We start from the raw sequence: 11,231 nt of genomic DNA, 5'->3' as shown, positions 1-11,231 counted from the left end.
CCTAAATAGACATTTCTCCAAAGAACATATACAGATTGCCAACAAACACATGAAAGAATGTTCAACATCGTTAATCATTAGAGAAATGAAAATCAAAACTGCAATGCAAATCAAAACTACAATTACCTCACACCAGTCAGAATGGCCAGCATCAAAAAATCTACAAACAATAAATGCTGCAGAGGGTGTGGAGAAAAGGGAACCGTCTTGCATTGTTGGTGGGAGTGTAAATTGATACAGCCACTATGGAGAACAGTATGGAGGTTCCTTAAAAAACTAAAACTAGAACTACCATATGACCCACCAATACTACTGGGCATATACCCTGAGAAAACCATAATTCAAAAAGAGTCATGTACCAATATATTCATTGCAGCTCAATTTACAATAGCCAGTACTTGGAAGCAACCTCAGTGTCCATCAACAGATGAATGAATAAAGAAGATGTGGCACATATATATAATGGAATATTACTCAGCCATAAAAAGGAACAAAACTGAGTTATTTGTAGTGAGGTGCGTGGACCTAGAGACTGTCATACAGAGTGAAGTAAGTCAGAAAGAGAAAAAGAAATACTGTGTGGTAACACATAAATATGGAATCTAAAAAACAAAAAATGATCATAAAGAACCTAGGGGCAAGACGGGAATAAGGATGCAGACCTACTACAGAATGGACTTGATGATACGGGGAGGGGGAAGGGTAAGCTGTGACAAAGTGAGAGAGTGGCATGGACATATATACACTACCAAATGTAAAATAGATAGCTAGTGGGAAGCAGCTGCATAGCACAGGGAGATCAGCTCGGTGCTTTGTGACCACCTAGAGGGGTGGGATAGGGAGGGTGGGAAGGAGGGAGACGCAAGAGGGAAGAGATATGGGGACATATATATATGTATAACTGATTCACTTTGTCATAAAGCAGAAACTAACACACCATTGTAAAGCAATTATACTCCAATAAAGATGTTTAAAAAATAATAATAATAAATGCTGGATAGGGTGTTGAGAAATAGGAACCCTCCTACACTGATGGTGGGAATGTAAATTGTTACAGCGACTATTGAGAACAGTATGGAGGTTCCTTAAAAAACTAAAAAGTAGTTACCATATGATCCTGCAATCCCACTCCTGGGTATATAGCTGGAGAAAACTCTAAAAGATAATGCACTGAAATGTTCATAGCAGCATTATTTATAATACCCAAGACATGGAAGCAACCTAAATGCCCATTGACTGTTGAATGGATACAGAAGATGTGGTATATATACACAATGGAATTTTACTCAGCCGTAAGAAAGAATGAAATAATGCCACTTGCAGCATCATGGATGGACCTAGAGGTTATCATACTAAGTGAAGTAGGCCAGAGAAAGACAAATCTCGTATGATATGGCTTATATGTGGAATCTAAGAAAATGATACAGATGAACTTATTTACAAAGTAGAAATAGACTCACAGACATAGAAAACAAACTTACGGTTACCAAGGAGGATAGAGGGGTGGGGGAGGATAAATTAGGAGTGTGGGATTAACATATACACACTACTAAATATAAAATAGATAAACAACAAGGACCTACTGTATAGCACAGGGAACTATATTCAATACCTTATAATAACCTATAATTGGAAAGAATCTGAAAAAGAATATATATATGTATAACTGAATCACTTTGCTGTATACCTGAAACTAACACATTGTAAATTAACTATATGTCAATTAAAAATTTTAAAATGCTTATGTTATTGATTCAGTCTGCTGTGGCATAAATATTTAGATGAGAATTTTTCTACTTAAAAACTTTGGTTGCTTTCCATAGTTCTAATAATTACTATTTCAAAAATAGTGGTAATATTTGATAAGAATTTTTGTATAGTTACTAAATATCTTCTAACATATTTTATTAATAACTGACATTTATACATTAAATTTTTTCATAGATATAGGGGTGTTGGTTAGATTTTTTGTTTCTAATTTGATAGTGCCATGTTCAGAGATTACTGTCTATATGATACTGATTCTTTGAAACTACACTAAGATTTTAAGATGGCCTTACCTAGGTATAATTTTTATGAATGTTCCAGATATTCTTGGAAAATTCATTAACTGTTATTGTGAAGTCAGTGCTCTGTATATAACGGGGTGTTGAGAAGGTATTCTTCCTGTCTTGGAGGCCTCTTGATGTCCTTTAGTCAAACCACAAGGAGCACCCTGGTGAGTCAAACAAAAATGGAGTCACTGATGCTTTTTGCTGCAGGGAAAATTACACACTAAGGGGAAATGTGGTATCTCAGTAAGTGAGTGTTAGGAAGGGCTTATTATGGGATTGTACTTGTGTTAGTTGATACTGAGAGAGGTTTAAAAAATTGAGTATCTTAATGAATATTATCAAAGTTGCAGGCATGATCAGATGAAATGTGCTCTTCTCTTTCATTACATCCCCAAACTGGATTTTGTTTATAACAAAGTTTTTCTATAAAGTAATTTTACATTGTTTTATTTACTGAAACCTAGGGTAGGTTTTTAGTATATTTTCTTGGGTTGTCCAGGTATATAGTCTTATTAATCTCAGATGAAGATATCTTCTCTTCCTCCTTTCCAATTCTTATATGTAAAATCCTGCAATAACCATAGTAACAAGATTCTGATGTAACATGATTACTGGTTGGTGACCCTCGTCTGCCAGATCCTTATTCTTAAATCTTTTCCCGGAGTGAAGGGAAAGGGGTGACTGAGGAGAGGGAGAGAGAAAAATGAGACAATTCCACTACAGAAAGACACAAGCTGGGTTCTTACATCCCAGTATTTGCTGGCCTAAATGGTCTGAAATAGGCATAAGAAGGAGGTGATGTTTACAATGAAGAGCTTGCCGATCCCTGTCTCATTACAGAACCCAGACTCAATTCTAATATGTTTATGCTGAAGCAGCTAAGTGCCACCAGGTAGTACCAAATAGCAGCCCCCAGACAGGTAGGGATGCTCCTGCTGGACTCCAGAACTCCTACCCAGCTAGCCAATAGCGGGCTTGCCTTGCTCTTTTAAGTAATTTGGCAATTCTGTGGTCTCACAATTTATACAACTGAATTTGAAAATATATTTGCTTCATGGATCACCTATTGCAAATAGCAATGTTGTTAAGCATAAAATAATCTCCACCAATTAAATTTATGAAAGCAAATAACTGGAAAAGGAAGGAGGGAGGAAGGAAGGGAGGGGAATGGAGGATATAGGAGTCTCACCTATATTACCTCATTTTTGAACATCTGAAACAAATATGAAAAAATATTAATGTATTATAATTTTAAAATATAAAATTATACAGTTATATACTACAGTATTTATATTAGGTGTTTATACATTTCTGTCAGTATTATACATACATTTTATTGAAGTATAACTCACATTAGTAAAATTCACAAATCACAAATTAGTAAAATTACTAAATTCACAAATTAGTAAAATTCACAAGTAAATTTTACATGAAATTTTATGTATACATTCATGAAATCACCATCAAAGTCAAGGTATTTTCTGTCTCCAAACAGATTTTTCTTGCAGCCTTCTCAGTCAAGACCCCTCTCCCCCCAAAGTACCCACTATTCAGATCTTTATTTATCAGCTGTTTGCTTTTCTGACTTATATAATGGAATCATACAGAATGTATTTTTTAGTGTCCAGCTTATTTTGCTCAACATTATGTCAATGACACCTCTTTATATCGCTGCATGTTATTCTTTTTCATTTCTGGGTAGTATTCCATAGAGTGACAGCACCATAATTTATCCATCCTCCTGCTGATGATTATTTTCAGTCTGGGTGCTCAAAGACAAGGTGGTGAAGAAACACACTAGTTGATCAGGAAAAGAAGTTAAGTCAGGATTATCAGTACATAATTTCCCTGCCTTCACATATCAATGGAAGGCTGTCAACAGAAGTTTTTTAGAAATATTATCATTGGAGGGAAAATGTTTTGGATAATGTTGTGTTTGCACCTTCCAGATCCACTCTCTTCCTTTCTCCACCAAGATTTCTCCTCCAGGAAGCTGACCTGTATCAATGGTTCAATTCCAACAGACTCCTTTATTTTCAGACTTCGACTTGGATTCAGCAAATACAAAGTCCAGGGTGGAAGTGTGGTGGGAAATGAGATAAGGGTGTTCATTTCTTGGCTTCCTTGCAGTGAGAGGGCCTGGGGCTCACCATGCCCCTGGCAGAAGTCACAGCTCTCCTTGAGTTAACTTGTTCTATAGGACTTCCTCCTTTCAGTTTCCAGTAACCTCTCCCAGCCTTCACGCCTTTGGACCGGGAAGTGGTAATAGATGCTGATGCTAATGAGGACTTTCTGCACTACCCCTTAGGTTTCCCCTACACCCCACACGCATTTCATAATTAGTTTTGATATTTGCCCACACTTTGCAGTCAGGACTTGACTGGTGCAGGGGTTTTAAATGTGTTTTCTTAAGGTCCGTTTCAAAAGGAGGAAAAGTTGTATTCACTCTGTTTCACACACATTCACACACCTACAAACACACACACACACACACTTCACACGCACCATCTCTCTCTTCGGGGCTTTTGCAAGCACCTGATTCATATTTCATTTTAGAAATACTATCACCAGGGAATTCCCTGGCAGTCCAGTGTTAGGACTCCACGCGTTCACTGCCGCAGGCCCAGGTTTGATCCCTTGTCGGGGAACTAAGATCCCACAAGCCGCGTGGCACAGTGTAAAGAGAAAAACAATACTGTCACCAAATGAGGTGAATGACCTCAATATCGTGCAGCAAGCCTGAGGCAGTGTTTATTGTGAGAACTTGGAAGCAGAGGCAGTAGCAGGCTTGTAGTTTGCCTATTGCCCATCACACCATCACAGTGTGCAGACATTAAAGACGGTTGGTCTATTATCATGTTCTGAGAAAAGAATTCACCCCCTCTCCTTGAGCTGTGAGGCCTTTTAGTTGCATGACAGGGAAGCCCAGTCCCTCCCCTGGTGTGATCATGGCCTGGGGTCCAAGTCTATTGTTCCAGCTGTGTGATATGGCAGCCCTTGGCCTCCAGCCCTGCTCTCCCTTCTTGCATTTCATGCCTAGGAAAGCCCTGCATAGTCCCTGCACGATCAAGCACTAGGTTTCTACGCTTGCAGTTGCAGGAATAGGATGTGATGGACAGCCCAGATCCACTGAAGTAGGTTTCCATGGAGCAAATTTTCGTTGCCACAGAATCTGAAAGGCTCTGAGAAGCCAGCCTGTAGAGAACCAGACTTGGGCGAGACATTCCTTAGCTCTCAAATTCATTTTCTCTTTACACCATTTCAAAACCCAACATGAGGACTCAAATGTGTTTTATATAAAATTATAACACTCAGGATAACCAGTGTATGATATCAATTGTGTTTAAAATGCCATATATACCATCAATGTCAAGTATTTGTGTTCAAACATCTTACTGATGACAAGTAAATGTATGAATGAACTTGGTAACATTTATTATGCAAAATAATATGATATAGCTGTATATTTTAACTCTATACAAAATTTAAAGAGGAATAATATTGGAAACTAATGGTTTAGTTTAGCGCCATTGGTTTTATTAGTTATATCCCAAATCCCAATTCTGGCTTTAGCACATATTCTACATTTCCACTGGAGGCACTTTGTCCTGAGACACTGTCCATTTGTCACCAGTTAGTGCACAGAGAAGTACCTCAATCTTGTGATGCTTCCTATCTGGCAGCAGCTTTCTCCTCAAAAGCATTTATTTATCCTCTGCCTGGTGAAAGGAAAAAAGACTAGTGCTAGGCTCCGTGGGATTCAGAATGAAAAGAACATGTTTTCTCTCTCAGCAATTATGACATCATAAGGTAAATCACTGCAAGATCAGCGATGCAAGAATGGAAAATAAAAACTGCAGTGCCCGTTGAGCTTGACATGTAACATTTTTTATTTTGTGATAAAAATGCTTCCATATAAATTTCGTCTTAACTACTTTTAGAACGAAACTTTGAAAATTAAAAACAAATTGTGCATTTTCCTTACTATGTATAGTCAGGAATATGCAGTCATTTTACTGGTTATGGGTTTCTCATACAAACAGATATCATATCACTTTTATGAGAAATGTACACAAGGAAGAAGCCACAGTACGAAGCAGTTATGAATGGGAGCCTCAGGGCATATAAACTTGTCCTCTCAAACAGTCATTATACATTCAGTATATTAGTTAAGGCCAAAATCCCAAAACCACCTGCCAACAGAACATTACACCTTTGGTTCTTTTTTATGCAAGAATTATGAACTAGCAAATTTAATAAGATGATATAATGGAATTGTGCATCATAGCTGACTGCTTACATAAAATCTTTAGCTCTCAGTCTTTCTTTCCCTCAAACCTCTCCCTCCCTTACCAATATGTAAGTCAGAAAATGACACTTAATACAAAAGAAACAAACAAATAAAAAACATATCCCCAAAGGCAGACAGAAGAGGAATCAAAGGAAGAATTCATAAAGATAAAACAAGAATGTGCGGGGCACAGAGGGTGACCTATACCTGGCATGAAAGTTGTATCCCATACAAACTTAGTCTCCAATTCAGCACCCATGTGAGAAACTGATTCTCCATCTTACCTTCTCTTTTACTAGGTACTATACAACTCAAGTGTTCTCACAATCTAAGCAATTGATAAATTCTGGAAAGGCAGTGTCTTCCTCCTCATCACTGAAGCCTGTTGTCTGTAATGGCAGCTTTCACATTCATTTCCCCCAAACCCAAATAGGAAGTTAGGCCTACAGTGTGCTTGCAGATGGAGAAGGCTACAAGGGATCAAGCTACTGGATCAGAGGCTGACACTCTGAGGAAGAGGGGCTGGAACGGGATGACGGAGAAGTGCAGATGTGTGGGGTCCACAGTGATCCATGTAGATAGGTTCTCCCCACCTGTGAATCAACAAATGCGTCCAAGGATAAAGAGTCACCATTTAGAATGATACAATACTACATACTATGAAAGGGGCTGGTAGAGTTGCCGTGTGAGAGAATAAAATACAAATGAACAAACAATCTGCTTATATCAGGGAAAAACAAAATTTTTTTTTAATTCAATGAACTGGGGCAGGACTGGCAAAATCCTTTGTACAATTCCACGCGAACAGACACACAGGGTTTCCATACGAAGTCACAGACAGATTAATCAGGTAAATGGGAAGAACTGATGAATACTCCCAGGCAAGGCAGGAATGAAAACTATCGAAACCAACACGGAGTAGGCAGACCACCTATTAATATCTACAAAACGTCCCCAGAAGAACTAATTTTCCACGTGTCATGACATCATAGCACCCGGCGGAAGTAACTGTGGAGACAGGACCAGTTGTTAGCTGACTCAGGGAGAAGAGGAAGAAAAGTATTTTTTCCTCTTTCTAGCATTGGCTAGAATGCTTCGTCCTTGACAGAGGGTCAAAAAAGTTGCCAACACCACAAATACAGGAAGCAGACTCAGGTGAGATACAGCCACAATCTGAACAGGAGGATGACAAGACAGTGAGTCTGTAATTGTCCATTATCATCTAGAAGGTGACTCTATGAAAGGAAAAGGTCCCTGATAAGTGTCCACATTAGTTGCCTAACAGAGAATCTCATGATTGCTTGAAAGGAAAAGAAATGGTAGCAAAGGCTACCTCATAGTTCCTCCCCTTCCAACCTTCTTGTAAGCCGACATTCTATTTCCCACACTCAGAAAACCCACGTGTTCAGTGAGAAACACAGAAAACCCACGTGTTCAGTGAGAACCTACTGGGTGCACCAGTAATCAGACCCCACAGTATGGAGGGAAGCTGGGTGAAGGGGCCTGGGATCAGAAGGAATGTCAGGAAGTAGAGACTACAGCCATCTGACTAGCGGAAGACGACTGTCACAGGGGGCCCTTGAGCGGACGAAATTTCACTTCTAAACAGCGAGGGAATATTGTTTGAGACATTTTCTTCTTGGAGATATGTGGAGGGGAAGGCTCAACAGCTAAGATGATCTTCATCTGCTGGATGTGTGAGTGAAGCAGGCCGAGCGTTCTAATATCAGGGAACAAATGTGTTTCACACTGGCAGTCAATGGAATGCTTGGCAGGGACGGGTCAGTGGGTAACCACTCCTTGCATGAGTTACCTTATCTCTTGGTCATTCCAACATTCCAAACCTTTGTCTGTTTGGGTTTTTGAAGGGCTCATATTACCTACACTGCCAAGGATAAACCTTCACACTTACTAGGCCCACAAATGGAAAAAACAACAGATTCTTACTCTTCTTCCTGGTAAGGTTTGTAGGAATCCTGTAGGCAGGCAAGAGAATTCAGAGGCAGCCTCTTGAAGGGGGTCCTAGTCCCCTAAATGGGTTCAAAGAAAAATATTTTGCTCCCCTTATTTTAGGAATGATATTATGTAGGAGAATGCACTATGTCCATTTTCTAAAGAAACTTGAAAGTTTTCTGCTGAGAACCATAAAAGTAAACCCCGTGAGACTCCTAGGGACACTGGGAAAAGGAGGCTGCAGGTGCTTTCCAGAGCAGGAATGATTAAAAGCACAAAGGTCCTGCCCTATAACATGCAGGTGGGGTTCCAGCCACAGAGAGGTGCAACAATTACAGCACCAAGTAAAGTCAAAAGACTTTCCAAGGATGAGAATAGAAGATAGGTCAACTCCGGCAGAATTCCAGGGCACAATTCCCAATAGGACTCTACTATAGAATCTTCTCATGGATATAGCAATAGCCCCCAAGGCTGAAAATACAGTCCAAGCTGCAAGAATGTCTACAGCAGGCATCAATCTTGCTGCCCACACTGAAGAGAGGAAACACGGTCCCAAGTCTTGTATTCATCTTGCAATTCCATGAACCTGGGCTTGATGGGCAAGAGATTACAAGGAGCCTTGTCCTTTCCCGGCTCCCAAAACCCTGCAGATACACAGTGAAGCTAATAAAATTGCTTCCTTTGCATCATCTACAAGATAAGAGCATCTCCTCTCCCCTGCCTCCGGAAGCTGGTTCCAGAGATTTCTTCATTTCTCTCCCGGACGACCTTCATTTGCTCCTCAGCAGCATTTACGATAGGAGTTCTGTCCCTACGCTGGAGGCAGAGTGTTTCATGCATAGACCTGCATGTTGCTGCGTGGTGGCTCAGACATGTGTGCCCCAGGTCCCCGCTGAGCTCCTCCAGCACCCCCAGGAGTGGGGCTGGTGGTCACATCTGACCAGTCAGAAGCAGAGTGGGGGGATGAACTTGACCACTGGTCAGGAGACTCTGGGGATGGTGTCAGGTAGGGATGCTCACCCTGGAGGTGACCACTGTGACTGGGCGTTCTCTCAGCAGCATTGGAGGAAGCATAGCTATGCTGTGAAGGGGGTGTGGGATACTTGCCCACAGAGGCTGGAAAGGGATGGTAGGCTGGGAGAATGGTCTGAGCAACCTGCCCTTCCTGCTGGGGCATCATGGCAGTGGGAAAAGCCATACTGGGCAAACGAGCCATTTCTGGAATCTGATACATGGTGGGCAGGGTGCCTGCAACAGCTGGAGGGCAGCTGGATGGAGGCTGGGCAGCCCCGGCTGGTTGGGCAATGCTGCCTTTGGGGATTAGCTGGAAAGTCACGATGGGGGGCAAGGGCTCTCGAGGGGCAGGTAAATGCTTCCCTTCAGGCGGCCTGCTCTGGGGAGTTATGCCAGGGTGAGTGCCCTCAGCTGGAGCCAGGACCATACCAAACATCTCGTTGTACTGGCTCTCATTCACCTCCACACGGTTCATCCAGTCCGCTGGGACAGTGACTGGATGTAGCCTACCCAAGCTCCCCGCACTGCCACTGCCTGGGGGAACAATGTGGTGGTGTGACAGCAGCTGGCTCACTGAGGGAAGCACAGTGTTGGCCCCGTGAGCCAAGGGCTGCATCTCATGAAGGTTAGAGAAAGACAGTGCATGCTGTGCATGGACTGGGGCAGGGGGGGCAGCAGTGGCCAACACAGGGTTGGGTGAGGCCTGTAAGATTCCGGGGGATGTAATCATCGGAGAGGATGTGGTATCAGAAACATATGTGTGAGGAGATTCTAGGGAATCAACGGGGGACAGAGTCACTGAGCTCTCAGACAACTGGCCCTTGTCACTCAGAGACTTCTTCCTCCTACTCCCCTTGGCATCCTTGGCCTCCTTGGCAAGGTTAGGGAGGCTACAGGGCACAACACTCTTGGCATTGGGCCGTCTGGACTTCTTGCCCATCGGGGTGTGCTTCAGACTGAGAAAAGATCTGTTGGGTCCACAGATGACAGGTGAGAGAGCAGAAGTCAGCACAGTGCCTGGAGGGCTCGGGGTCACGTTGTACTCATCCAGCAGGCGCACAATGTCATGGTGCATGCGGTCCCGAGCCACGTCCCGGGGAAGACGATCCATGTGGTCTGTGATGTCCCGATTGGCAAAATGGTCTAACAGGATCTTGGCTGCTTCATAGCTCCCCTCCCGGGCAGCGAGAAACAGAGGGGTCTCTTCCTACAGAAAGGGCCCACACAGAGCACATTTTAATAACACTCTTGAGAATACAGCAGTGTCTCTCAATCTGTTTGTCATCATCCCTTTAGACATTTTTTCCTAACTTCCTTCCCGCATGAAATTTTAATATCACAGATAAAGTGTATAACTACCTACGTACTGAAGGGGTATCTGGACTTTATACATAAAGAAAGTTAAGATTATTTTACCCCTCCCCAAGAAGCAATTTTGCCCCATTGAGTGCTACATCTCCTTAGTGGGGAACATGTGAGATAAAGCATGTCCCCAAGCCAGAAATTCACTTAAAAGAGCACTGAGCTTATCAAAATAGGGTTCTAAAAGGAATAACAGGTAGAAATAAGAAAGGTATGAGGGGAAGAACCTAAAGCATTTATAGAACTGGGAAAAATAAGGGAAAGTAAAAGAAAGAAGAGACAAAACATCTGAGAGAAAGAACTAACAGAAGGGAAAAGAGGAAATGAATGAGAGAAGATAAGATGAGCAAGAGAGGGGAAACATGACATAAAACTCAGAGGAAGAAAAGCAAACAGGAAAGCATCATGGTGCCCAAGAACAGGGGGGAAAAAGTATCAAGAAAACAAATAAGAACAAACAAGTGAAAAGGAAGTGAGTGTGAACAGAATGAAGACCAGGAGAAAGGGAAATGTCAAAGAAGAGAAAGGCAGAAAGGGCTACACCAAAGTTATTGACA

General features: G+C 41.8%; 1 protein-coding gene across 1 annotated transcript in view; it reads right to left on the bottom strand.

The window, feature by feature from the left end:
- Window positions 1-5,926: 5,926 nt before the first annotated feature.
- NOTCH2 (notch receptor 2) overlaps window positions 5,927-11,231 on the bottom strand; it is a 178,058-nt gene continuing 172,753 nt past the window's right edge. The window contains exon 34 of the mRNA XM_004263258.4: window positions 5,927-10,519. Coding sequence (XP_004263306.2) covers window positions 9,131-10,519 — 1,389 coding nt within the window. The 3' untranslated portion in view covers window positions 5,927-9,130. The remainder of the gene's footprint in view (window positions 10,520-11,231) is intronic.

This window comes from Orcinus orca, chromosome 1 (genome assembly GCF_937001465.1).
Source record: "Orcinus orca chromosome 1, mOrcOrc1.1, whole genome shotgun sequence".
In the NCBI taxonomy this organism is placed as follows: Eukaryota; Metazoa; Chordata; class Mammalia; order Artiodactyla; family Delphinidae; genus Orcinus; species Orcinus orca.
This window is presented reverse-complemented; position numbering and strand designations above follow the sequence as displayed.